Source organism: Plasmodium vivax, chromosome 12 (assembly GCF_000002415.2).
Source record: "Plasmodium vivax chromosome 12, whole genome shotgun sequence".
Lineage (NCBI taxonomy): Eukaryota > Apicomplexa > Aconoidasida > Haemosporida > Plasmodiidae > Plasmodium > Plasmodium vivax.
The window spans coordinates 505,675-532,130 of record NC_009917.1 but is presented as its reverse complement, the minus strand read 5'-3'; the positions used below and the strand labels follow the sequence as shown (position 1 = coordinate 532,130).

At 45.0% G+C, this 26,456-nt stretch overlaps 7 protein-coding genes and 1 non-coding gene across 8 annotated transcripts, besides 24 other annotated features; 3 read left to right on the top strand and 5 right to left on the bottom strand.

The window, feature by feature from the left end:
• Positions 1-92: 92 nt before the first annotated feature.
• Positions 93-114: a microsatellite.
• A 47-nt stretch (positions 115-161) lies between these two features.
• Positions 162-1,924, bottom strand: PVX_082995 (vacuolar ATP synthase subunit D, putative; the record flags this gene model as incomplete). Its single annotated transcript, XM_001614148.1, has 4 exons — positions 162-891; positions 1,104-1,403; positions 1,536-1,653; positions 1,884-1,924. The coding sequence occupies 4 exons, from the start codon at positions 1,922-1,924 to the stop codon at positions 604-606; spliced, it is 747 nt and encodes a 248-aa protein (XP_001614198.1). The 3' UTR covers positions 162-603.
• A 2,158-nt stretch (positions 1,925-4,082) lies between these two features.
• PVX_083000 (40S ribosomal protein S6, putative) lies at positions 4,083-6,265 on the bottom strand. Its single transcript, XM_001614149.1, has 2 exons — positions 6,036-6,265; positions 4,083-5,749 (listed from the first exon to the last, which is right to left on the bottom strand). The coding sequence occupies exons 1-2, from the start codon at positions 6,156-6,158 to the stop codon at positions 4,697-4,699; spliced, it is 1,176 nt and encodes a 391-aa protein (XP_001614199.1). The 5' UTR covers positions 6,159-6,265; the 3' UTR covers positions 4,083-4,696.
• Positions 4,765-4,791: a microsatellite.
• Positions 5,509-5,532: a microsatellite.
• Positions 5,625-5,651: a microsatellite.
• A 346-nt stretch (positions 6,266-6,611) lies between the features above and the next one.
• Positions 6,612-6,698: a microsatellite.
• Positions 6,699-7,694: 996 nt separating this feature from the next.
• Positions 7,695-7,736: a microsatellite.
• Positions 7,737-8,229: 493 nt separating this feature from the next.
• Positions 8,230-8,252: a microsatellite.
• A 1,038-nt stretch (positions 8,253-9,290) lies between these two features.
• Positions 9,291-9,313: a microsatellite.
• Positions 9,314-9,761: 448 nt separating this feature from the next.
• Positions 9,762-12,485, top strand: PVX_083005 (aconitate hydratase I, putative; the record flags this gene model as incomplete). Its single annotated transcript, XM_001614150.1, has 1 exon — positions 9,762-12,485. The coding sequence occupies one exon, from the start codon at positions 9,762-9,764 to the stop codon at positions 12,483-12,485; it is 2,724 nt and encodes a 907-aa protein (XP_001614200.1).
• Positions 11,796-11,827: a microsatellite.
• Positions 11,827-11,976: a microsatellite.
• Positions 12,486-12,715: 230 nt separating the features above from the next.
• Positions 12,716-12,737: a microsatellite.
• Positions 12,738-12,769: 32 nt separating this feature from the next.
• Positions 12,770-12,801: a microsatellite.
• A 210-nt stretch (positions 12,802-13,011) lies between these two features.
• PVX_083010 (hypothetical protein, conserved) lies at positions 13,012-15,775 on the bottom strand (the record flags this gene model as incomplete). The annotated part of the gene is made up of 2 exons (XM_001614151.1): positions 13,909-15,775; positions 13,012-13,692 (listed from the first exon to the last, which is right to left on the bottom strand). The coding sequence occupies exons 1-2, from the start codon at positions 15,694-15,696 to the stop codon at positions 13,012-13,014; spliced, it is 2,469 nt and encodes an 822-aa protein (XP_001614201.1). The 5' UTR covers positions 15,697-15,775.
• Positions 13,207-13,228: a microsatellite.
• Positions 13,558-13,595: a microsatellite.
• Positions 13,719-13,750: a microsatellite.
• Positions 14,237-14,305: a microsatellite.
• Positions 14,308-14,331: a microsatellite.
• A 474-nt stretch (positions 15,776-16,249) lies between the features above and the next one.
• Positions 16,250-17,487, top strand: PVX_083015 (hsp70 interacting protein, putative; the record flags this gene model as incomplete). The annotated part of the gene is made up of 1 exon (XM_001614152.1): positions 16,250-17,487. Exon 1 carries the CDS (start codon positions 16,672-16,674, stop codon positions 17,485-17,487), a length of 816 nt encoding a protein of 271 aa, XP_001614202.1. The 5' UTR covers positions 16,250-16,671.
• PVX_083020 (casein kinase II beta chain, putative) lies at positions 16,836-20,097 on the bottom strand (the record flags this gene model as incomplete). The annotated part of the gene is made up of 2 exons (XM_001614153.1): positions 16,836-19,409; positions 19,633-20,097. The coding sequence occupies 2 exons, from the start codon at positions 20,095-20,097 to the stop codon at positions 18,720-18,722; spliced, it is 1,155 nt and encodes a 384-aa protein (XP_001614203.1). The 3' UTR covers positions 16,836-18,719.
• Positions 20,098-21,982: 1,885 nt separating this feature from the next.
• Positions 21,983-22,064, top strand: PVX_083022. The gene has a single exon. It is a non-coding gene; the product is annotated as a tRNA-Ser (tRNA).
• Positions 22,065-23,018: 954 nt separating this feature from the next.
• Positions 23,019-23,712, bottom strand: PVX_083025 (sporozoite microneme protein, putative; the record flags this gene model as incomplete). Its single annotated transcript, XM_001614154.1, has 2 exons — positions 23,019-23,389; positions 23,550-23,712. 2 exons carry the CDS (start codon positions 23,710-23,712, stop codon positions 23,019-23,021), a joined length of 534 nt encoding a protein of 177 aa, XP_001614204.1.
• Positions 23,109-23,144: a microsatellite.
• Positions 23,574-23,647: a microsatellite.
• Positions 23,713-23,875: 163 nt separating the features above from the next.
• Positions 23,876-23,895: a microsatellite.
• A 438-nt stretch (positions 23,896-24,333) lies between these two features.
• Positions 24,334-24,375: a microsatellite.
• Positions 24,376-24,898: 523 nt separating this feature from the next.
• Positions 24,899-24,956: a microsatellite.
• Positions 24,957-25,761: 805 nt separating this feature from the next.
• Positions 25,762-25,808: a microsatellite.
• Positions 25,809-26,277: 469 nt separating this feature from the next.
• Positions 26,278-26,302: a microsatellite.
• The last annotated feature ends 154 nt before the right edge of the window (positions 26,303-26,456 follow it).

The following is a 26,456-nucleotide window of genomic DNA, read 5'->3' as shown; positions in this document are numbered from 1 at the left end:
CTTATGCATGATACATATTTCTACGAATTATTTTTGAAAAAGTTGCACGCCATCACCCCGTCTTGAGTGCCCCAACGGTGGGAAATGCATACCACCTTTAGAGTACAATTTAGGCGGGACGAAAAAGGTCCATTCACTTTTTTTTTTTTTTTTTCAAATTTGCACACAAATGGGTTATCAAAAGAGGAGCTCCTTATCCGTTGAGCTGCCCCATCGGTGGTTTCTACATTACGGCATTTATCAACACATAACGTATGTACAGATGGGGGGGGAGAAGCAGGGTGAAATTCTTACGTACATGCTGCAATCCGCCGAGTGCACCTCATAGCTCGGACCGTGCCATACTTAGACTTATGCCCAAGCTCAAAGGAGAGACTCGTTTTGAAAAACCTCTTCCTTTTCAATGGCGTTCACAAAAGGGCAAAATAAAAAAAAGGAATCACCTCCCCGGTTCCGCCTTCCTGGCCAAACTGTTGGCTCATACCTCTTCACGCAAACGTGTTGGGGGTTTCGCCTTGTCGAACAAAGCTAAGCGTACCATATATAAAGGGACATATGTGTAAACCATACAAATTATACTAACTGTGTGTTAAAATGAAAAGCTTAAAATATAACGTCGTCATCCTTCTGTGACGTGGCAAAATTGTCATGCCTTTTTGCACTTTCGTGATTATCCTCATCAGGTATGTGTTCTACATTTGCGTCTTTTAACTTGTCAATTTTTTTTTCTTTTATTTTTTTCAGTCTGTAGAATTCCTCCCTTTCTATTTCGTCCAGTTCTTTTATAATGTAATTGATTCCTCCATCCAGCCGGGGCAGCACGATGTTATTTAGGGCGTTCACCCTCCTGTTGGTCATTTTGATTTCTTCGTCGAGCGAAAAAAAGGCCACCTGCGAGGGGGGGCGGAGGACGACGTTTGACCAATGCGCACGCGGGTATGCGCTAAAGTGTGCCCACGCGGAGAGAAAACTGAATCGTAAGCGAAGGAACATCCAGCGGTGGAACGTTTAGCGGCGGCATCCTGCTGGGGGAGCAAAGGCGAACTCCAATCCGGGGACCCACCGCGCATATTCCTCCTCCATTCTCCTCCCCTTTAACCTACCTGCATGGATGCCAATTTGACTAGCATATTTAGACACTGCAAATAATTTTCTCGCGTATTATTTATGACTTGTCCTCCTGAAGCAATTCCTAAGTTTCCCAAAACGTCAACGGTGGGATCTATGTGCACTTGGAAAATGGGGAGCTTCACGCCGGCCACATTATTGGTAGATAGGGAAAGGGTTACAACGGGTCTTTTTATTCCTTCGATAATTTGTCCCTTAAAATCGCCGGCGGCCCACACTGCCTTGGCTAATGAGAAGGAGGCGTTCCTCATTTCTTCGCCTACTTTGGTTTTTGTCTAAAGGGGAATTTTCGCAAAAAGGGGAAAAAAAAAAAAAAAAAAATTAAATAACACATTCGGCTGATGGTTACTATGTGGAGCAAAAATGGCCTTTCGCGAGAACATTTTCCCTTTCGTCATTCTGTTTACCTTCACAATGTCCTTGAGTACATCTCTAAAGTGAATGAAGAGCGCGTCACTTTTTTTTTTCAACAGGGAGTAGCCTTGGAATGCGCTTTTTTTTTTTTGTTTCATCAGCTGCAGGGTTCTACGGGGGGTGCAGGGCAGGGTGGCGAAATGGAGTGCGTTGAAACGGACGGGTGCGAAGTGTTCTGCGGTCAGCCGTGTAACGAAAATTGGCCTCCAATACTCGTTTAGCAAAACCTGTGTGCTGTTCGCACATCCGATAGCACATAACAACGCTGCGTAGTGGCGAACTGGTTCGGCTTGGCCGCCGTTCGCCACTGCTCCGTGTGCACTTTTTTTTTTTATCATTACATTCTGGAGGGAACAGGTGTAGACTCGTCTAGGGCCCCCATTTTGAAGAGACTTTCTAAATGCTCCCTTTTTTAAGCTTCAAATAAATAGTTCCGTGTGGGTGGGTTTTCGTTCCTTCCCACCTTTTTGTGTTAAAAGAAGCGGCGGATGGTTTAAAAAAAAAAAAAAAAACAGGAGGAGAGCTCACGTAAAGGATAAACGTTCGGTGAGCATAACTGTATTGAAACAAAATTTATAAAAACGGAGATGCTCTCATGGGTGTGACGACCCCGCCGTAAGTAACATTCACAGGGTTAGTGGAAAGAATTCCCAAAAAGGGTTGGAAAAAAAAAAAAAAAAAAAAAATATGCCCTCACTTATCAGTGTGCCAAAAATAAAACGCTGTAAAAAAAGACTCACTCATTTTTATGCATATTCATAAAATACAAACATACGGAAATGGCACATGCAGAGTATCAATTCGCATATTTTCGCAATTACAAAAAAATGGAGGCACTTCCCACGTGTCACCTGGGAAATGTACATGTATTGTATATGTACACAGTTCGTACGCTCACGTGCGGGTATACACAAATGTGCGCCCTGTCAATTTTATACACGGCGGGGGAGCACATGGGAAGTGGGCAAAAACACAAAAAAAATAAAAAAATAAAAATAAAGTAAAAAATAAAGTAAAAAATAAAGTAAAAAATAAAGTAAAAAAAAATATAATAAAAAAAAGCGATTTCCCTATTTCACAAAAAAAAATGCAATCCTATCAGCGTAGCCACGGACATATCGCCTTGCTAAGCTCATACTTACGCGATTACTTAAAAGGGGAAAAAAAACGCATAAATGAAAACTTACATACGTGATGTAAAAATACATATGTATTGTAATTCCCTTCTGCGCGTGAGAGTAACACCAGTGGCAACGAAAGGAGAGGGGTTAATCAAAAATGGGAAGAAAAAACAAAAGAAAAAAGTACACGATGAGCACTTTTCCTAAACACATTAATTCGCTATATCATCCCAGTGGCTTTATACAGGCAAGCGCGATCGTGTGGCTCCAGTACGAATGAGCATACGTACATAAATAATATATGCCATATATATATACGGGGTGGGGAAGACTTTGCCGCGATTTAATCAAATTTACCTATTTTTGCTCATCCGCTGGGTTAGCAATTTTTGACAGGTTAACCATTTAACGAAAATGTAGCTATTCGTCGCGCACATATATTTGCCTTCATCAGTTAGCCAATCTGTTAAGGGGCAAAAAATATATTTTTTTTTTTTCACGCTTTCCTAAGTTTGTAAAAAAAAAATATGAGCGGTGGGCAAATCTTGCAGTGCGATACGTATGCGCATGCATAGAAAATATGTTTATAACCGGGGTGGGCATGCTCGCGATGGGGAAACCTTGTGGTGCCAGCGATGCGTACATATAAACGTATATGCAAATTGTAGGCGGAGAGTGCCCGTTTGCAACTCTGCCGTTCAACTGTTCGCGCAACGGTTTTTTAAATGCAAAAAAAAATTGGCACGCTTAGCAGAATGAAGAGGAAAAAGAGCAATTTTGACAGTTAAAGTGATAAGTGATTATGTGCAAATATGTATATGTACGCGTAGGACATGTCGTTGCTGCCTTAGCTGTATGCCACTGGAGCAGAATGCATCTTTTTTCCGTTTGGGCAAATGATGTAGCGCTTCCTTTGTACGAAGCTTCGCCAAAAAGGGAAAGATTTCCTCCAATTGGCCGTGACCACATCGCAGGGGGGTCACTTAAGCTGTAGTGGTGCCACTGATGGGGGAACCCAAGTTAAGAGCAACATTGCCATATTGAGTGTTCCGCTTGCCATTTTAAGAAAACGCCTTAAAAAACGTAAACCGAAACTGAAGCGAACAAATTTAACCTACTGTGATATAATATGATGTGCTAATTTTTAGTGCCCTTTTTTAGTGCCCATCAGAAGGCTACTGGCTAGGGGTGTCCAGTGCGGCGAGTCTGAGTGGAGGAAGCTGCATCCTCGCACTATGGCACGGTAAAGTAGCGGCACAGGAAAAGAAAAAAAAAAAAAAAAAAAAAAGACTTCCCCTTGAGTACCACACCAGGGGGGCATTTTCCGATCTGCGCAGGAACACCCCACTGTTTGCTGAAATGCAGCGGGGGGGAGGGACAAACACACCTCCTTACTCCTCCTCTTTTTTTTTCATTTTTAAAATTAAAAGGCAAGGTAATACATACTGTAAGGGTATATACGGCACATATATACAACATCTCCGATATGTGGAAAGTTTGCGAAAAAGTTAGCATAAAAATGGTGAGTAAAAATTGAAGGTCGCGTGGAGGGGCGTTACTGCACATTGGGGGCGGTGGGCTGGAGGAAAGCTGCGCGCAGGTGTATTGCAGATATGGCGTACGCATATGCAAGCGCAACATATGCGTGCTTTGCCCTTTTGCCCATTTCGCTTTTTTTTTTTTTTTTTCCTCGCGGCGCTTGTTCCTAAGCGGTGCGGACGTAAGGGAGCCGCAGAGGGGGGGATCCACGTATACATATTGAGCTTCGCAGGCAGTGGTCCTTTTGGAACAATTTCGCCATCGACCGTGGGTGCTTCGATGGGGGGGATGGCACCACCATTATAATTCCCACGTTTAATTGCCATTTTATCATCCCCACGTTTAACTGCCATTTTATCATCCACAGCTTTTAACTCCCATTTTACCTTCACCGGTTTTCTCTCAGTTGGCCCCCTTCCCGCGCTGCCTCCTCTCAGCAGGCTACCCTCCTCCCGCGGGCACAGCTACACGCACACATAACGTGCGTTAATTTTTCACTTCTTCTTCTTGCCACCCTTGGCGTCCTCCTTCTGCGGCTTGGCGGGGGCCTTCTTGTCCACCTTCACCGCTTTGCTCTCCTGCTTGGACTGCTTCTCCTCTTTGACTTTGCTTGCAGCCGCGGATCCGGTTGCCGCTTTCTTTCCTGCGTCTTTCTTGGCTACCTCCTTTTTGGCACCATCCTTTTTACCGGCATCCTTTTTACCGGCGTCCTTTTTGCCTGCATCCTTTTTGGCTACATCCTTTTTAACGCCGTCCTTTTTGCCTTCCTCGGCTTTGGCTCCCTTAAGATTTTTTTTATCCTTTTTCTTTCCTCCTTTTTTCTGGCTATCTTTCGAAAGGGATTTTTTGACTTTTTTCTTTTTTCCGGCATCTTCATCCGTCTTGGTCAGCAGCTCATTTCTGTATTTGTTTAGCACCTTTTTATATTCCTTAATTACTTTTTTCTTTTCTAATCTTCTCTTTTCCTTCTTCGCAATGAGTGTTCTCTTACGTAGGAGTCTCTTTTCCGTAACGAGTCTTTGTATCTTTGGCTTGATAAATCTATTTTTTCCATTTTTCGAAATGGCTCTTCCTATTACATACTTTCTCACATCATCCGTTTTGTCCAAATTGAAGAGCTTTCTAATTTTTGTGGCTCTTTTTGGTCCCAGTTTTTTTCCCACAGCTTTGTCGGTCAATCCTGGGATTTCATTTGTGCCTTTCTTAACTAGGGTTAGGTTTAGTGCAGACAAATCTTGGCCTACTATACATCCTCTTACGGACTTTCGTCTTTTTTCTCCCTTTTTTCTTGGCCTATAACATTTCATTCCTTTTTTAAATAATAACCTCACACGGTTGTTGGTTAGCACTCCCTGCATCATTGGAAATCCCTGCTTGTCATTTCCTCCGGTTATCCTAAACACGTATCCTAGGAATTCCTCGCCTATGGAATCCCCGGGGACGACGTTCCCTATGCGCTTCTCCATGAAGGGCAGCAGCTTCTTTTCGTCGTCGATTTCGATGCTCTTCTGAACGTTGTTCAGGGGGTTCGAGATGTTCAGCTTCATCTTCGCTGCGGTGGGAAGGGGGGGGCGGTAAGAAGTATTGCGGTGAGAATTTGACGGTGAGGTGTCAAGCGGTGGATTGGGCAACGCGTTGTGCGAGCGGCTACGCGCCGAACGGGCAACTAGCAACGAGCAACGAGCAACGAGCTGTGCCGTTCGCCGCCCCCGCGAGAGCGGCAATTTGGGGGCCACTACACGGGGGAAGGAAAACAAAAGCGCCACACGCGTTTCTCTTCCTTTCCGCTTATGCCTGCAAACAACTCTGCAAAACGAGTAATTGTTCACCTACCTTTTGTATTCTTTTGGATAAAATTGTCACGGCTTTAATATAAAAAAAAAAAAAAATGAGCTTTCTCTTACTCTCTCTTCTAAATGGGAAAAAATAAAATAGCTCTTTTTTTTTTTTATGCATAAAAATTGGCTGACTTGTTAATAATTTTTTTTTTTTTTTTAAAATATATATTTTTTGCAGATGGGTTGATTTGCATATTTTTTATTTTTTTCGTCGTTTTGGCAGTCAGGGGCTGAATGAAAACATTTTGGCAAGCATGTGGTAAGCGGCAGAGTATGCGCGACGTGAAGGTTTTTTTTGCAAAAATGCGCCAGTGGGGTGAAATGTATGGCATAACATATCCCGTTTGGCCCCATCATATGGCACATCCTGATGGCATATTTGATCTCCTCGCGTGGGGCGATACGGCGCTAAAGTATTCCTTTCACGCGCGCCGGGATCGATCATATGCACAGGGGGAAACGCCCAAGCCAAACTGTGCGGGGGCGTACGGCAATTTTGCCATTCATATAGAGATACGTTCCCGCGCGTATGTATATATGTATATGCGCATGGTATGGTTATACATGCGCGGGTATGCACAGGTTTTTTCGCCGTTGTGGGTTGCGTGCGGGGCAACTTCATGGGGCGTCACGGCAGGCGGCGCGTTTTGCCCTTCCCACGTGAAAACAGCTTTGCACTGTTCCGAACGTATATTTATTTTATGCACGTTCAGCGGAGTGGTGCCCCCCCCATGTATACATATTGTTTACACGGTAAGCCAAGCCGCATACATCACTATACCGCTATCCCCATCAAATGTTTTGCCGCAAGTGCGAAAATTAAAGGGGAGGTGCCAAAAATGTGACTTTTTTTTTTGCGCAATAGATATATGGCCCCTTTTAAAAAAATACCCCCAACATGTATTATGTGCGCCTCCGCCCCAGTGCAATGGTGAAATTTTGTATTTTATTTTTATTTTTATATTTTATTTTTTTTTTTTTTTCGCTCCTGTGACCCCCCTTTTCTTAACTCTTTGCAGCCTACCAATGGGGAAAAAAGGCCAGCACAAATAGGCATGATAATATAAGTGATACTTTTCCCTCTTGTTAGTGTTCCCATTTTGTATGTGATAACTTGGAGGCACTTAAAAAGAGAAAAAGTTGCCTCCTACAGTTGGGAAGTAATTGCCCATTCGGCACATGGCAAAGTGTTTAAATGCGTAAAGGAAATAAAAAGTCGCGGCATTGAAATGGTGTGGCTCCCCAAGTGAGGCAAAATATTTTTACGCAGCAGATGCGACACCCCCTTGAGCAACATGCTGTGCAGTATGGGCAGTGCAATTGTAGTTCCCTTTTTATTTTGCCCCCGAACAAATAAGCGCAAACGCAGAATGGTGAGAAAAAAAAAAAAAAAAAAAAAAAAAAAAATTACAAATTAAAGGGTATCATTTAAAGGTAACATTAAAAGGTAAAGTGAAGCTAAAAATATAAAGATGCTGGCATATCCCGTTTATTTATTACCACTTGTTTGCTTAACCTTTTGAGTGTTTAAAAGTTGTACCTTCGTACATTATGCATAGTGAGAGTCATCAAACAGGGCGACGAAGTGATTAGCCTTGCCATTAGGCGCTTCCATTTTTTACGCCGTGCATATCTTTGCCTAAATAAGGGGAGAAGGGATGCGAGCTTGTTCGAAGGGGGGAAAGAGCCTTACGCATGGCTATACCCATATGTTAATATTTATGGAGACAGGCGAATGGGGCCCCCCTTTGGAAGTCTCCCCTTTCCGCCGTATACCCCTTCGGAAGGTGCAACATACGCGGTACACACATCTCTCCTGCACTGGGTAGGCATATTCACGCCCGCGGTTACCCACTTGTAAATTTACACGTTGTCATTTTGGAGCAGTCTCTTACCTGCAGCTCAACAGGGTCAGATAAAAAAATGCCATTTGGGGAAAATAATTCGGGGGAACATTCCCAGGATACGTAAAAATGTCTTGCATGGTTACGAAATGGGGATGCGCCTTCCCCCCGTGTAGCCACTTTTTTCTCCCCTCCGAGAATTCCCCTTGGTAGGGAAAACGACATAAGGGGTACACATTTTTATTTGTTTTCGGCGACTCAGCGTGGTCCATACCCGTCGCAGCGAAAATGGACGAATAAACGAACGTGCCTTTTATTTTTAACCCAAAGGAATGTGTGCCTTAAAATGGAAAGATAAGTGCGCTCACCAGTTCAACCCCATGGGGGAATAGCACGTGACTCTTTAATGTTGTTCGCAAAGGGAAAATAAAAAAACTGAAATGTGTTCTGTTCTGTGGGATGGAAATTGTGGCGGCATTTTTTCCTATTTTGTTGAGCCTTACATTATGCTCATATTATGCCCATATGGGACATTTGCCGAAATGGCGGAATTTTTTTTTTTTTTTCCCCCCATTGTGGCGCGAAAAAGTAAACACAACGTTGCGAAGTTGCCAAGTTGGGAGTTGCCAGTTGCGAAGCTGTGAGGCCGCTCAAAAGGGCCCCATTTTTGCTGATTAAATTAGCGGCTGGTTAGGCCCTCCCCTTTGTTGGGGTCAGAAAAGTGGACCAAGCATGCGCATGTGGACATGCGCGTACGTACATGTGTATTGCCCGCGTGTGTGTTGCCAAATTGGGCAGACAAAATGCCTCAGGCGAAAATTACACCTCAGTGCGCCCTTCGACGGCTAAGCGGCGAAATGAACGAAACAGCAAAATGATTGCCAGTGCGCTGCACATGGGACAAAGATAACCCTTGAAAGGCCGCACATTTCTTTTTTGCTTTCTTTTCGCCCCTCCCCACGACAGCGGATCATTTGAAAGAAAAATAAGAGGTGAAAAGAACTCCATAAAGGGTGACACACGTTGAGCATCCCACGTAGAGCATCCGTGGCGCATCCCACGCCGCACTCTGATCCGCGCTTGGTCAAACACACGCGCGTAAATGCATACGCAAGCATGCAAGTGTACAAAGGGGTGACCACATCAATTCACTTTCGCTTTCCCGTTCGCCTCATTTCCGCGATTCCCGCCAACTTGGCCAATTTCACCTCATTTTTCGCGTTGCCAGCTTCTAAGCAGTAAGCACAAAGGACAAACGCAGCCATTTTTTTTGTGATGGGCCACACGGAGGAAGCATTTTAAAATTTTCGGAAAAGCTCCCAAAAGGGTTTTTTTTTTTTTTTTTTCCTCCCCAATGGTAAAGTGGTACACTTTTTTGGAGCCCCTTACCTCCTCCATTGCAACTATTACGTGGCTTAACTCCGCTAAGGCGAATCAGCCCAGTTTATTTTTCGCCCAATTTTGTTCCTTCCCCCGAAGTACCGTTGCCGCAACGGTTTTGGACCAACCCGCTTTTAAAAAAAATTCCTAAAATGCGCTGGAGTGAACGAACCTACACACACACACTGGAAAAGGAGGAGTGACCCAATTGAAGTGACGCTACAGCAGGAGTAGAGAGAGTTGTGCGAAAGAGGGGGAAACACTCGAGCGAATACAACTCTTTTTATGCAGTACGAAGGTGCGCGCGAGCCATCCGCTGAAGCAACGCGCGAGAAGAGTTAGTGGCCATCCCGGGCCGGGAGCGAGACCGTCCAGCAGGCCCAGCAGTGTCGCGAAGCTCCTTGGCCGCGTTGCCATTTTGCCGCCATACCGCCGCACCACCTCACCACCTCACCACCTCACCACCTTACCGCTTCACCGCTTAACCACCCCTCGAAATGAAACACCTGCACGGGAACCTCGGCAGCTGCGTGCGGACCTACTGCAGCAAGGGCAACCCGTTCGAGAAGGTGCGGAGGAAGCTGGGCCAGGGGGACCTGAGTTACTACGACCTGAACGAGCTGCACGACAGCAGGATAAGGAGTCTGCCCTACTCCATCCGAATCTTGCTCGAATCTGCTGTGCGCAATTGTGACAATTTGAAGGTTACAGAAGAGAACGTAGAAACGATCCTATCCTGGAGGGATAACTGCCGGAAGAAGAAGGAGGTGCCGTTTATGCCTGCGAGGGTACTTCTGCAAGACCTGACCGGAGTCCCCTGTATAGTAGATTTGGCCACGATGAGAGACACAGCGGCAATGCTGGGTGGAGATGCAAATAAAATAAATCCACTAATCCCAGTCGATTTAGTAATTGACCATTCCGTCCAAGTGGATCATAGTAGGAGTCCCGAAGCAAGGGAATTAAATGAAAAGAAAGAATTTGAAAGAAATTTGGAGCGATTTAAATTTCTAAAATGGGGCATGCACTCATTTAAAAATATGCTAATATTACCACCCGGTTCCGGGATAGTGCACCAAATAAATTTAGAATACTTAGCGCACTGTGTTTTTAATAACCAGGGGATGCTATACCCAGACAGTTTAGTCGGGACGGATTCTCACACCACCATGATAAACGGGTTAGGAATTCTAGGATGGGGAGTAGGAGGCATAGAAGCAGAAGCAACCATGTTAGGCTTGCCCATATCAATGACTCTGCCAGAGGTAGTAGGGATAAACGTCGTTGGGAAGTTATCGGACCATTTGCTAAGCACCGACGTTGTTCTGTACATCACATCCTTCTTAAGAAAAGAAGTGGGTGTGGTAAATAAGTATGTAGAATTCTTTGGGCCCAGTTTGAAAGATTTAAAGCTAGGCGATAGAGCAACCATTGCGAATATGGCCCCAGAGTATGGAGCCACCGTGGGTTTCTTTGGCGTGGATGATACTACCTTAGAGTATTTGCTACAGACGGGGCGAGATAAGGAGAAGGTAACCCTAATCAGGGAGTACCTCATAAAAAACGCTCTCTTCAACGACTATATGGACCATATAGAATACACAGATGTGTATACGTTAGATCTGTCCAAATTGAGTCTGTCTGTGTCTGGGCCGAAGAGACCACACGACAATGTGTTGCTTTCTAACCTGCACACTGATTTTAGCGCCTGTTTGGAATCCCCAGTGGGCTTCAAAGGGTATGACGTGCCAGAGGAGGAGAGAGAGAAGGTAATTCCCTTTTCCTATAAGGATGAGAAGAGGTACACTCTCACACATGGCAGTGTAGTACTCGCGGCCATCACTTCATGCACCAACACGAGTAACTCCTCCTCGATGATAGCAGCTGGGTTGTTGGCGAAGAAGGCAGTAGAGCACGGAATTGAGGCAATCCCATATATTAAAAGTTCCCTTTCCCCGGGGTCCAAAACGGTGCAGAAGTATTTAGAAGCAGGGGGGCTTCTCCACTACTTAGAAAAACTAGGCTTCTACAACGTCGGCTTTGGGTGCATGACGTGCATAGGGAACAGTGGCCATCTAGACAAGGAGGTGGAGGACGTCATCAATGAGAATGACCTTATCTGTTCCTCCGTTCTGTCCGGCAATAGAAACTTCGAAGGGCGTATACACCCACTGGTGAAGGCAAACTACCTGGCTTCTCCAGTCCTAGTCGTGCTGCTGAGCCTGATAGGCAACGTCAATGTGGATGTTGCATCTTACACGTTCACTGGAAAAGGGGGAATACAAATTAAAGCCCTTGATTTGATTCCCAAAAAGGAGGAAATCAATGCGTATGAGGAGCAGTACCTCAAACCGCAAATGTACACGGATATTTATAAAAACGTAAAATACGTCAACCAATATTGGAATGATATAAAGATAAAGAAAGAGAAGCTCTACGAATGGGACGCCAACTCGACGTACATTCATAAGCCCCCTTTTTTTGAACACATGAAAGTAGAGGCAGAAAAAATCCACGACATTAAGAATGCCCATATGCTGCTACTCCTGGGGGACAGCATCACCACTGATCATATCTCCCCTGCGGGGATGATTCACAAAAGTTCGGAGGCGTACAAATTTTTGAAATCCAAAAATGTAAAAGATGAAGATTTGAATACCTATGGGGCTAGGAGGGGCAATGACCAAGTCATGGTACGAGGGACCTTTGCCAACATCAGGCTCATAAACAAATTGTGCCCCGATAAGGGACCCAACACTGTGCATATTCCTTCGAAGCGGTTAATGTCCGTTTACGAAGCCGCCATGCAATATAAACAAGACAACGTGGACGTCATCGTCGTTGCTGGGAAGGAATACGGGTGTGGTAGCTCCAGAGATTGGGCAGCTAAAGGGTCCTACCTCCTGGGAGTGAAAGCCATCCTCGCCGAGTCCTTTGAGCGTATCCACAGAAGCAACCTCGTCGGCATGAGCGTCCTTCCTCTGCAGTTTTTGAACAACGAAAGTGCTGCTTACTACAATATGGACGGCACGGAGACCTTCTCCATTGCGCTGAATCAGGGCGAGCTCCGGCCCCAGCAGCACATACAGGTCCAGATGACCCAGCGGGGCAAGACCACCTCCTTCGACGTCCTCTGCAGAATCGACACAGAGATAGAAGTCAAGTACTTTAAGAATGGCGGCATATTGAAGTACGTTTTGCGCTCCCTCGTGAAGGGGTAGCCGAAACTCTGCAGGCTACGCAATGCGGCCGGGTGAGAAACAGATCGAGGGGGAGGCCACTCCGCGCTACGGGCATATCGCTGCACAAAGGGGTGTCGGCCAATTGCATACATCCTCACCCCAAATTGCTGCTATATAACCTCTGTGTGTTCGTTTAATCCGCTGGGCTGTGACTTCACCGACGTGGGCACTGTTCCCGCTTCCTTTTTGCGCACCTTTGAACGGGGCTCCATTTTGAAACCCTCCGCAAGTTCACATGTGTGTATGTTTACACATTTGAGTGTATACGTCAGTGTGGGTGCGGGCGACCAACTCGGCGCAGAATTAACATGAAAAATGAGAAAAAAAAAAAAAAAAAAAAAGAAGTATAAGAAGAAGAAGACTTACTGAATTGAATGGCTGTCTGAATGACTGCCTACCTTTTGATCATGCCCCGATGGGGGAACCGCTCCCGCGACGAGCAACTAGCAGACATAGCTGCTGTGGTTAATCGGGAGGTAACACACACTCATTTGCCGCACCTGGCCTACTGATACGCCCCGCCCCTCGCGACGTGGAAGTCGCTCCCTCGCCTGAACAACACGTCGTGCAAATATTTGAAGCTCGTTATGTCCCGGTCGTAGCAGTTTATGTGCTTCACAAAGTAGCCGTTGATGTACAAAAAAAAGTTTTTCTTCAAACTCTTGTCATTGTAAAAGAGGAAGTGGCCACTTCGGCGGTCCTTCAACTGCATCACGTTCGCGTTGTTGAAAAAAAAGGGGAACAAAAAATTGAAGTCGAAAATGTCCCTGTGTTTGGCGACGAAGGGGGGGTAACCGCTCGGGCCAAGCTGGTCAAGCTGGTCAATCTGACTGTGTTGACTATCCTGACTGTGCTGCCTCCCCTGACTGTGCTGCCTCCCCTGACCACCCCCGTCAACACCCCTCTCAAAAGTGTAGTAAATGAGAAAGTGCTTCGGCCCGTCAACCTCCACAACGTTGTTATTAAAATAAATGTCGCAGTAGAAGGTCAAAATGTTTTTCTCATTTACCAAGTTGCCGTCGCTGATTTTGCGGAAACTGCTGCTAACGTAGTAGTGTGTGAGACTCGTGCGCATTTTGTTATTGCTATTTTTTTTTATATTCCTAAACATAATCGATTCGGTTTCCCACTTGGGGGGGTTGCTCGTAATTTTCTCTTCATCATTTGGGCGGCAGTTGGCAACTGCCTGTTTGAATGCGCGGTATACGTGCGTCAGAAGGGAGGAAAATGGGTTTAATGGTTTTTTTTGCGTATGGGGATTTTTCCTACGAAGGGGTGAACATTGCACACGCCCTGCTTGGGTGGTTTCCCCCCGTTCGTCACGAAAAATGAGTACGTTTCTCCTGTGTAATGTGAGAGTCCCCCCCCGCTTCTTCCCCTGTCTGGAGTGTCTCCCCCGAACCGTGACAATCCCTTGCATGAAGGAAAAAAGAACGGGCAGGCAGTTCTGCACATAATTGGATAGCAGCACAACATTTGACAAAAAATGTTCTGACCAGGTCAGGCAAAATTTGTTATATTTTTTTTGCACAAAAAATTTGCGCGTGTGTGCAAGATTTTCTTCCTCCGAGGATTTTGTCCCTGCAGTCATTTTTCTTCCTTCCACTAAGGTGACATTGTGGTGTAAATATTTGAACAGATGGAGGAGGGCATTTTCAAAGTATGTAAAATGTTTGGGATAATTTCCTCTGCATTTGTACTGCTCTTCGTAAAGTTCTGCATAAATGGGTACATTTTCCACAAATTCGTTGTGATACATGTGGGAGAAAAATTCGTCCGGGTGTTCCCCCCTGGGGTATATGCCTGTCTGTGTTGCATTAATCTTCCCATGACTTTGCTTAATTCGAAATGTCAAAAGGGAGTCGATATACCTCCCAACACCATCCAACAACACCCCTTTGTTAAATTCACTAAACGTTTTGTAATTGGCAAAAAATAAATTAAACTTGATAAAGAGTATGCTAAATACGTACGTGTGTTGTAAATTATATTTTTGTAAAATGTAAAAAATGAGAGAGGAAAAGTAAACCGACTTGTTAAACACAAATGAGTTAAAATAAAGGTAAAGGATCATGTACACGTATTTTTTTATGTTAATAATGTTCAGGTGTTTCACACCATTTAGGTATTTCCTTAAACTGTTCACATTTAGCACTTTTTCCTGGTACTTTTTTTTTAAAATGGTATACTCTCGATGTTGCTCTGATACGCTTTTGTGTAAGAGGCGCTTTAAAATTGTCTTACCCCTGTTGACATTTCTCTGTGTTAGTTGCATAGCAGAGGTAACCTCTCCTCGCGAAGCGGTGAGTCTCCCCGCCAGGTAGGACTGCGTTTGGGCGATGATGCCCCTCGATATGTGAATGAACAGCAGGCATATCTTGTTGTTTGCCTCCGTTTCGGCTATGTTCGCTCCCTCAGATGAGGACTCCTTTGCGCGGGTTTCCCTCTGTGTGCAATCACCTCCCCCCGAGTGGCCATCCGGGGAGATGCTCACATTTGCGTAAATGTTCGAAAGGACGTTCAGCTGCTCAATGCTCAGAAGTTTGCAATTTTTTGACAAATGGAACAAATAAAAGTCCAGAGCGTATAGGAAAAAATCCGTGTGCAGGGTGTACTTGCTGTGGAGAGAGTACTTTCCGTGGTGAGTACACTTTCCGTGGTGAGTACACTTTCCGTGGTGAGTACACTTTCCGTGGTGAGTACACTTTCCGTGGTGAGTACACTTTCCGTGGTGAGCGCACTTTCCGTGGACGCTGTTCCCATCACCTCTCCTCCAGTGGGAAAAACTCGAGTTATAGTAAAAGAACCGTTCGAAGACAAAATTGTGCACATGCACACACGAGTTGTAAAAATAAATCTTCCTGTCGCTGTACTCTCGTAAATTTTTCCTATACAGAAGGAGCATCAGTTTTAGTAATTTCCTTTTGTCACATCCTGTTTGTACGTACTGGAAATATTTGTACAAAATTAAATTTTCGTCCGCGAAATGGGGCACGTTAAAAATTCGAGTCTCCTCCTGCGTTCGCGGCGCGTCCCGTTTCAGCGAAGAAACGATGTCGTAGTACACATCGATGCTTACCCTCGGCACGTTGTACAGGTACAGTTTGATTAAGAGCTGGTTTGATGCGCTCCCCTGTTTGGCGATTTGCGTGACCAGTCGTCTGCGGGTGATCAGGCCAGGTAGCCCCATGTTATCCGCTGCCCAAATGTCCAAGCGCGGACGAGCGGCGGGGTCCCCCTGAGGGCAGGTGAGTCCTCTACATTGGCGCGCCCCTCACGGGATCCCTTTCCAATCCGTTATAAGGCCATTTCGGCGAAGTGTACAGGAGGGGAGCGTATTTGAGCGAAGTGTACTGGAGCGGAGCGTGTTTGGTTCCTCTAACTTAGCTCGCTCATTCGGTTCGCCCATTTGGCATCGACTTGCAGCGGAGCGAATCACCAGCAGTCGCGCTTCCACTCGGTCATGCGTGAGCGCCGTCGCACCGGGTGTGGCGATGCACAAAGTGGAGGAAAACGCAATGGGCTGCTTTTTATTTTTGCGCCATCCCCGCTTTGCATATAATAGCCGCGCCATGGTGAGTCCAAACTGGGCGCTAAAAAAGTAAAAAAAAAATTCCCCACACGGAGAAATGCAAGCACAAATGTATGTACGAGAAAAAATTCCCAGTTCTTCGAGGGGGGAATTCGCTTTTGCTTGAGCACAGAGGGGAGGCCCTCAGCTTGTCAAAAGGCAAAAAAACGATTAGGCCTCGGTGAAACGGCTTAAAATATAGTATAAACAAACAGCGGAGGAGGGAAGGAAGAGAGAAGGGGGTGTTAACAAACGAACCAGCTGTTGTTCATTCTGCTTGAACACACAAATGACGACGCGGTGGGGGTTCAGAAGAGTAGACCACCCAAATGGGGGTATTTCCCACCGTCCAAATTTTCGCGTGGGGATGTGCCACTGAACCGTTGGAAACCAGCTCGGAAGCATGTCCAGGTGAGTTCCTGCGCACGCGGAAGGGGAACCCACCAATAAGCGGCGGCGAATGAGCGGCGAATGAGCGTCAGGCAGCAAGCAGTAACTGTGACGAATAACCCTGACGAATAACCCTGACGAATAACCCTGACGAATATCTGTGGCCACCCCCTTTTTTAAAAAGGCGAAAGCGCTTCGTGCAAAATGAGCGCCCTTAAAATTCTCCAGAGGGTGGTGACCAAGGGAAAGCTGCCCCCCCCAAAAGGGCTCTCCAGGGCAGCCACGCGAAAATTTACAAGTGAAGGGAAAAAAATTTGGTACAGCGGACCGAAAGATACCTACATAAACAGCGGATTTGAGTTAAAAAACGAAGACACAGAAAAGCTAATCGAATTGCTGAAGGAGAGTTTAAAGTTAAAGCTGCTCTCATGTACATACTGCTCGGAAGACATTGCCAAGCACTACTTAGAGCTAGCCATTATGGAACATAAAAATTTGCTACTGAATGACTCCAAAAATCACTATTTAAAAAGTTTCGAAATTTATAAAAAAATTTTTGGAGAATTAAGCATCATGTGTGCAAACATACAGACGTACTTAGGCGTTGTACATAAAGATCTGGGGGACTTAAAAAAGGCAGAAGAGTTTTTGCAATTATCGCTAGCTAATAAAAGGCTAATAATAAAAAATGAAAATTATTTAATCATCGATACGTTGAATAACCTCGGCTCGTTGTACCAACATAAGAAAGAGTTTGAAATTTCTGTTGGCTATTTTGAGGACTGCATAAGGTTGTTAATTTCTTCCCCTATTGAGCTGAACAAAAACGAACAGATAGCCTTGTGCTATTATAACCTCTCCTTTTCCTACTTAGGGTTAAACGATCCCCACTCTGCCATCACCTGCTTAATTCGATCCTACGCTGTTGCGCGGGAAACGTTCGGCCCTGACCACACCTTGACGGTTCGGATTAGGGAGCTGCGAAGGAGGCTGGAGCGGGAGAGAGGCGCGGCTAAGTGATTGCGATTGGGATTGCGATTGCGATTGGGATTGCGATTGGGATTGCGATTGCGATTGCCCTTCTGGTGCGTACTTCCTTTGGAGGCCGCTTAGCAGAAGGGGGTGCAAAGAAGTGTAACAAGGGGAACCACATCATTTGGGAGTGGTCCTAGTGTAGGGAAGTGCCCCTTTCGTGTCAGCGGAATGTGCACATATTCATTTATTTTTTTATTTTATTTTTTTTTTTTTTCCCGTTTTGAAAACTTCCCCTGGGTGGATTCACCATGCTGGTAGGTCATCCCGCGTACGTGTAGGGCCAACGGGGTGACCTCCCATCGATGGTTCATACACCCAAATGGATAAGCTCCGAGGAGGGGTACCCCCTTTTCTGTGCAAGGCACTTTTTTCACAGGTGGGCAAACCGCTTCACATTTGCACCGCCCCGCTGCTGGCAAAATCCACATCCAACACAACTTTTAAAACCCTTTCAAAGTTGCAAACGTGTTTTTTGTTCGCTTTGCTCGGCAGAAGGTTTGGCAGTGAGAAGAGCGCGGGTGGATGAATTACAAAAAATCTCGCTTCGCCGCTAACCACGTGAGCACGCACAAAACCAGAGGGTGTAAAGGGCCCTACCTGCGCGCATTCCGCAACAGGGGCCCGGCGAGCGGCGGACAGGTGCGCATTAATAAATGGGGCACTTAAAAAGGAATGGAAATAAAAAAATACCCCACTGTGGCTGCGTTGTAGAGGCGCATGTGCGTGGGGGTGGTAAAAAATAAAAAGAATAAATAAAATAAAAAGAATAAATAAATAAAATAAAAAGAATAAATGTGGTAAAATAAAATAACCCTGGTAACATTTTTATAAATTAAAAAAAAAAAAAATGCACGTTTGTACAATAGTTGGCGTGCCCGAGAGGGGTATCATCACGTGTGCACGACTGAGTGGCAAGGAACGATACAAATGGGGTCACTCGTCCTGGTGGAGGCATGGGGGGGAGATCGCACAGCAGGTTAGGTGAAACTTCCATGGCATAGACGACTCACTGGATGATCACCAATTGCACAACGGGGTGGTGGACCCCTCTCGTTTCTGTTACTTAAAAAATTCGATGGGCCGTCCGGCATGGGACACTTTGCGGGTTACGGTTATACATGTGTGTGGGCACACCGAAGGAACTGCCCCCCCGTGGAACCTCTCCTTTCGCGCTACCGCTCCCCTCGCATAGGTACATGCACAGCGTGGGAACCCCACTACGAATACTCCTCAGACGACTCGCTATTGTCCTTATTCATGCCCACGTACAACGTCTCCCGTATGTCTCTGTTAATGGTAAAGCCGCAAATCTGAGGCGTGTAATAAATCCTCTTCTTATCGGACTGGATGTTAAAGGAAAGCGCAAAGAAGGAAGCGAAGCTGGTGCCGAAGTAGGAACCATCCAACTGATTAAGCAACGAATTTTTATGCGGGTAAAAACTTTCACAACAACGAGGGCAATACAAAAGGGGGCTTAAAAACTTGGGTACTTCCGAAATGGCAGTGGGTAACAACTTTGCATTATCGCAATATATGCTTGGGCAAGTACCATAGATACTAGATTTGTACTTTTCCCTCATCAGGGCCAGCCCTTTGGAGGTTAAAATGAAACGGCTGTGTATTAACCCGTAAAGACATGCAGCATTTTGCTCATATATATCTTTATTTTTGTATAGCTCGTCGGAGCCTCTATTTATCTCGTCGTCTTCCTCATCATAATCGTCCTCCTCATCGTCGTCGTCGTCATCATCGTCGTCTTCGTCTAGTATGATTTTCAGGAGCTTCTTAAAATGGGGCACCTTCGTTTGGAGCCCGATCAGGTTGAACTCGTCCCTTATGAAGTCCTCGTCCACTTCCACGAGGAAGATGTTCTGCTTCAGCTGGCAGAACCACTCGATCCAGGACACCTACGGGGGGGGAAGTACACATGAGGGAGAAGCGTCCATACGAAAGGGTAGCCGCGTCCGTACGAAAGGGCAACCACGCAATTAGCGCAGCTGGACGCCGCCGTCGTGGCGCCCTCTCAGTCGAATTTTGTTTTCCTCCCTCTGCAGGGGTCATTTGCGCCCTCCTGCAGGAGTCATTTTCCCCCTCATGCGCGCATCATTTTCACCCCCCTCTGCTCATTACCGTGGCCTCGTTGAAGTCGTCCTCGTCATACTCATCGTCGTCATAATCATCATCGTCGTCGTCCTCATCATCGTCATCCTCATCGTCGTCTTCCTCTTCTTCCTCCTCTTCCTCCTCCTCCTCTTCTTCCTCCTCCTCTTCTTCTTCCTCCTCTTCCTCCTCCTCTTCGTTTCCACCTCCCTCGGCATCTTTTTCTTCGCCCGGCGCGTCGGCTGCTTGTCCTTCAAGGTCTTCTACATCGAGACCGCCATCCACGCCATGGTCGCAGTCGCATCCATCCAAGCCATCCTCACAATCGCCTCCTTCCTCACCATCGCCTCCCTCCCCGCTACACCCGTGGAGGCCACCCTCCTCCTCTTCCCGGTGGCCAAAAGAAGCATCGGAAAGGCCCCTTTCCTCCTCCAGGTTTTCTTCATCTACCACGTCATTAGAACTTTCATTGTTGGACAGCCCCTCCTCATCCATGGCTGACCTTATATGCTGCGCGTGTAAAAGGGGGGGGCGTACAAAAAGGGTATCGTCGTGCGATTGGGTTATCTAAAGGGTTCTCTTGGGGATACTCTTCCTGGGGTTTGCAGTTTATAGTTTGTGGTTATACTTATAGTTGAGCGCAGGGGCATGCGAGTGGGGAGGGGGGTCTGCGGACTGCTATAATGATGCAATTGTGCGAAGAACAGGTTGTGCTAGGAGCACATGTGAGTGTAAGTGAACCCGTCGTGCACGTGGCCACGCGGGCACACGGACGCTCGGACTAAACGGAAACCAACCTCCGTGACGTATTTGCATTATACTACTTCTCAATTGGGGAAGGCCAACGGGGGAAAAGTGAAAAAAAAAAAAAAGAAAAAAAAGAAGAAAAAAAAAAGAAAAAAAAACAGAAAATAAAGAAGAAAAAAGAGCAGAAAATAAAGAAGAAAAAAGAGCAGAAAATGAAGAAGAAAAGGAAGAGCAGGGGGCGGCGGAGGGGTAGGTAGAGCGAAGGAATCACTTTTCAAATTACAAAAAAGTGAACAAACGAATTCGCGCACGTGCCTTTAGGCGTACATTATAAACAGTCGTTATTTTTTCGGCATTAGGCCGTTAGCAAGTAGTACAGCGAGGGGGGCCTTCCTCACCAAAGTGCGCGCGATTTTGCATTCGCATATGTAGAGGCACACGCATATGCAGAGGTAAACGCATACGTAGAGGAGCTTCCATACGAATGGAGCACCTGGGCGTATTTAGGTACGTCCCCAAGTTTACCATACGGTACACTTATTCCCATAAGCTTAGGTATGCACAGTAGTGTATCACTGCAGGCACGTTTCTACAGGGGCCTCATTTGGCCTTCAATACGGAAGGGTGTTTTTTTTCTGCAAAGTGGGGGTAGTGCCAGTAGCAACTGCCATTCGGGATCCTTTTAGGAGCGTTTCGCTAGGGGGGGGGGGTAGTGAACTGCTGCTCTACGCCTTTTGGGTGGGGGGCACATACGCATATACACGCCTCCCGTATACAATATATAAAAGCTTATACAAATAAGCATATACGTGTAAGCACATTTTATATGCATATATTTACGTGCACGTAATAGGCAGGCATTCACTACGTGTAAGCCACGCGGGGGGTAAACACAAAACGGGCTCACTGGTGGGAGGGCTGCACGGCATACATGCTGGCAGGCAATGCGCACAGCATAGCATAGTACAGCACAGCGCAGCACTACATGTGACATACACTTAACTCGCATAAGTTTGTATGTAACGTACGTACGTGTGCTGGTATGCTTAAGTGCACGAGGTGTTTTTTTTTTTTTTTTTTTTTCCTCCCTTCGCCGTTTAACCTAACAGGCCCCTCCACCAAAAAAAAAAAAGAGCCATACCTCCCCGCTTTTGCGGCGACTAAAGAAAAGGTTTCCCCCCGCTCCAGGAAAAAAGAAAAAAGAAAAATACTGTATGGAACAGATGGCTCTCCTTCACAATCACTAAATCCAATTGTGTACTTCCTGGTGTGACGGTCCATATGCGTTATACACTCCACCTGTCAACAGCGCGAAAGTGCACCTCGTGCGGACCTGTGTTCCTACCGCATGCTATATATAGCTTTCCGTGCAAACAATCGCACTTACACCTTTTTTTTTCCCCCGCCTTTGGTGTTTCGACTTGTAGGGGGAAAAACTTGGTGAACAACGCGTTGGCCTCGGTTATTTTTTTTTTTTTTTAATTCTACACAGTTTTCCTTTCGCTTGGGGGTCTTTCCAAATTGCCTTCTTTTTTAACAACCGCGTGTTTCCCCGCACCCCACTGAAAAGCGGCAGAATTATTTTTCCACAAATGAGTATAATAAGATAAGTGACGAAAAAAGGACTTACCTTTTTACTTCCTACCCCTTACGTTGGGCCTCTAAAATGGTCACCCAGGTGGAAATTTTACGCTCACTTTATTTTGCAAAGTTTGCAAAGTTTGCAGAGTTCCCGAAGGGATGATGGGAAGGGGGAAGTTCTCATAGTGCTTTTAAAGAGGGGAAAAAAAAAAGTGCCCCTTTTTTTTTTCTTTTTTTTTTCTTTTTTTTGGGGGGGGATGGAACTTCAAAAATGCTATGGAAGAAATGTAGCAGAATGTAGAGACGCGGAACTTTTCTCAAAAAATTAATTCCTTTTTAGCGGCAAGCTCGTTTGCGCGGTTACACAAGTTGTATAAGCTGCACAAGTTGCACACGCTGCACGAGTTGCACTAGTCACTTGCGCAGTTCCTCTTCCAACTGCGTAGGGGGGACCCCCGCGGCGGTAGGCAACCCCCCTTCCAGCCCAACTGTGTGCATAAAAACATTTCGAAAGTACGCATGAATGGGCGTGAACGGGGAAGTGTACACACATCGGTGGTGAGCTACAACATGGAGGGGTGGCCAAATTTGCCAAACAATCAAAAAAAAATAATAATTAACGGGTGTAGAAATGTGTAATATGTTCATACGCATATGTGCAGCTAAACGGGGAGGAGTTGGGGGCTGAGGCGGAGTTCTTTTACGCGTATAGCAAAGTCCAAAATGTGGAAAGGCGCAAAACGGGAGAAGCGATAAAAGTGGAGCTTTTTGAGGCAGTCGTTCCGCGGGGATGTACACCAGTGGGGCGCTTGTTACACAGAAAAAGCGTGACCCATAAAGGTGTTTTAAAAAAAAAAAAAAATCCATGCGGGGGAAGAAGCAATCCTCTATTTTTCTGCAAAATGAGGAGTGATCCTTTTGTCCAAAGTGTTATCCCACACATACACCGATTTTTCACACGCTTGAAAAGGGTTATGAGCATACCATTCTTTTTTTTTTTTTTTTTTTTTTTTTTTGCGCCCCTCAAAATTGCAGCAAAAGATTCACTTGGCGCAGCAAAACGAGGGGCATCACCTCCCCCCTGTGGACTATATTATTTTCCCCAAATCGGCGGAAACTTCTCGTATTAAAGCATTTAACTTTTGTTCAAAGCTGTCATAAATGGGGGATATAAAATTGATGAGGCCGGAAACATTTGCATCTTTACTTTCGACATCTTCATATTTTAACAGCTCGCTTTTTAGCTCATCAGATATGTTGTCATCATTTTTTACTTTGTCTATCACTTCGCTTTTTCTTTCGCCTTTCCCGAATTTTAAAATTATTCGATAGTTGTTAATAGTGCTCAGTTCCACCACTGTTTTTACCTTCTCCAGGATTATATCGCACATTTTTTTAAACTTGTGTTTTTCCATTTTTTTTTTTTCTTCGGGGGAGTTGAAGATGACGCCTTTGCTGTCTGTAAGGGGGGGGGATGGGAATGTTTGCCGGGAAGTAGCAGGTAGGTACGTTTGGACGCCTACACATTTTGTTAATCTTTCGTTTGCCTCCTGGCATATACTGCCCCGTCGGGGGACTAACATATTTCCCCCCAGTGCAAACAAATGCGCATGTTTTACTTTCGACAAATTCGTTTACAAGTCCCTCCAGAATGTTCAGCTTTTCTTCCGCATCGTAGCTGTACTGTGACACGCTTAAAAAGGGGGGAAAAAAAAGGCGCATAGTTTTGCGTACAATTTTGCGTACATTAGCATATGTGAACATGCGTATATTTACGCACATAAATGTGTGCGCGTGCGCCGAGGCAAGTATACTGCGTGGGGACGACCCAACAAAGAACGCCTCTCAGCTTTCAACTTTCAACTTTGGCAGCTCACCTCTTCGCAACGTCGTCGGACAGCTCCTCAAAGGAAGCCTCTACATCGAGGAACATATTTTGTAAAGCTTCCTTGGCTGCATTTATGTCATCGCTGAAGTCTTCGGCGATTTTTTCGAAGTATTCCGTGGCCTAAAAATGGGCGAATGGGCGAAGGGGCAAATCGGGTTGTTCACACGTTTGCCGCTTTGGCGTTTTTGCGATTTGGCATTTTCGCCGCTTTGCCATTTTTGTGGCGCTACTGCCAGCGCGCAAGATGCCCTACCTGGAGCTTCCCATGATCCGCATCGTTATCCTTTCGAATATACTCACTCACGGAAAACTTATCCACGTGTGAGAGTACGTCTCCTGAAAAGAAAAATATAAAATAAATATATATATAAATAAATAAACCCGTTCAGCCATAAAAACCCCCATTTTGGGTCAAATGATGCATTTTTTTTTTTTTTTTACTAAGTGCGAACAAATCTGTTAGGCATTCATTATGCACATGGGAGTGTCTTACTTTCTTCGAATGACAGCGCACATCGCAGAGCGATTAAAAGGAACAGAAGGGAAGTGAAGAGTTCCATTTTTTTAACACTTGGTAATATTTGAACGATAAGCGAACTGTATGTCTTTAATTGGGACTGTTTTTCCCCCTCGAGGAATTTTTTTCGTGTGTTCGTACGGCAAAATTTGTGCATATATATAAGACAGTGTTACATATAAATGTGTGTATATGTAGACAGTTCAGTGGGACAATGCTTACCAGTTGAAAGGAAGAAAGTTAAAGGGAACGAATTATCGTCATGGTGAAAATTAAATTGAACACTTAACAGGACAAAAATTGCTTAATTACGTACATATTATGGGGAAACAAAAAAAGGAAAAAAAAAAAACAAATGGATGTCGTGCACATGGTTAAAGCGTTTGTCTGGTTTTAATTTTCTCCTTTTTTTAACAGCAAGCGTTAATTTTTCTGCGGAATTTTCGAGGGATAGGTTTTTAAAGCCACCTCTGCCTTTGCAACAGCTCTGATTATGCATGCACCTGTGAGAGAGCTCACTGAGCGTTTTGGAAGCCAAATGTGTGAACATGCGAAGGGGTAAAAAAATATTTATACTTATATGTGTAAATATTTACAGCGGCTTCTTATAAAAAAAACGAAGGCGCAGAAATTCGCATTTGCTCCTCTATTTCGGCGACTGCTAAAGAAGCAACGGGCGCTTGCACACAGGGGAGGGCGCGAAATTAAAGGCAACCCGGGTCTGCATATACGTACACTTAACCCCCTTTAAGGGATAAATTCGCAAATTAAGGAACAAAACGCATCAGGAGGAAAGTTTCACCCGCATGCAAAATTTTTACCCATGCGCAAAAAAAAAAGGAGGAAAAAATGATATTTTTTGTAAAGAGTCTTTACCTCCCCCCTTAAAGGAAAAAAAAAAAAAAGTCGTTCACCGAATTAAGTCGCCCCATCCTTTCAGAATTGTTCGACAATTTTTTTCACAAGACAGTAATTTGATAACAAAAAGAGTAAAATGAGATTCCTCCCAATAATTTTTTTTTTTTTTTTTCCTTTTCCTCATTCAAATTTTTTATTTTTTTTTTGTTTTCCCTTTAAAATAAGCCTTCCTCACTTGTTCAGCAGTGGAAATCGTCACAGCAAAAAGAATGAATCCACGAATCAACCAGGCATTTTTGAAAAAGGGAAAAAATATATTTTTTTAAATCATACGTTCCCCTTTCACTAAACGCGAGTTGCATTTTGAAAATATTTGAAAAATAGAGCCACCTATGGATGAATTGCTCTTACGCCTTTGAGAAGTCCATTTTAAGAGAAACGCGAACTTCGTTCTATAGTTAGTCGAAATTGTGGTACAAATACGCACAAGCGTAAATGTCTCTACAAATATACGTGCCCATTTAAAGGCAACGCTTTTCTCTATCCCCGATTGTGTTGCTCACCGCAGATTACAAACCCTGGGGGGGGGTCACTTTTGTGTGTGCATATATGCAAATACATATGTGGTTATAAGAGCACCCCACACGACCGGAAAGGCTCACGCATTCGTGATGTTCAATCGGCAGATATATAATTATAAGAAAAAAAAATGATACCTGGTGGTATAAGCTCGTTGTGCAATTTTTAGCGAAACATGTTAGCCTCTAATGCAAAGCGTTTACGCAAGTTAAAACGTGCCAGTTTATTTCTCTAACCTGTTGTGTGCTCAGCTTGTGGTCGCGAAAATAAATGCAGGATGCCCGCTTTTGTTTTTCCGTTTTTTCTTTTGCAATTTTATTTTATGTACACATGTGCTTCTATATATGCACACGTAATACATGCGGCAGAATATGCACGTTTCTCAAAATGTAAAAAATTTCTAGTGTCACGGGGGCGCTCAATTCACCGGCGAGGCAAACATAAAATCAGATACACCTATTCGGATGTGCAAATATTCGGAAGCGTAAATATTTGGAAGCGAAAATATTCAGATGCGCAAATATTCAGATGCTTGCATATGTACCTGCAGAACATGCGCAATCTAACCATTTGAAAAAACGAGCCATCGGGGGGGTGAGAAGCACGGCGCAAGTAAATAAAGGCCCATTTTCTTCCGCACGTAGGATTCTCTTCCAGAGCTAAGAAGCCATAAAGCGTGGTTAA

Coding starts and splice junctions, on each gene's coding strand:
- PVX_083000 (XM_001614149.1), bottom strand. CDS start 6,158: ATGCATAAAAAAAAAAAAGAGCTATTTTATTTTTTCCCATTTAGAAGA. Junction 5,750..6,035: donor TATCCAAAAGAATACAAAAG/GTAGGTGAACAA, acceptor ACCGCAGCGAAG/ATGAAGCTGAACATCTCGAA.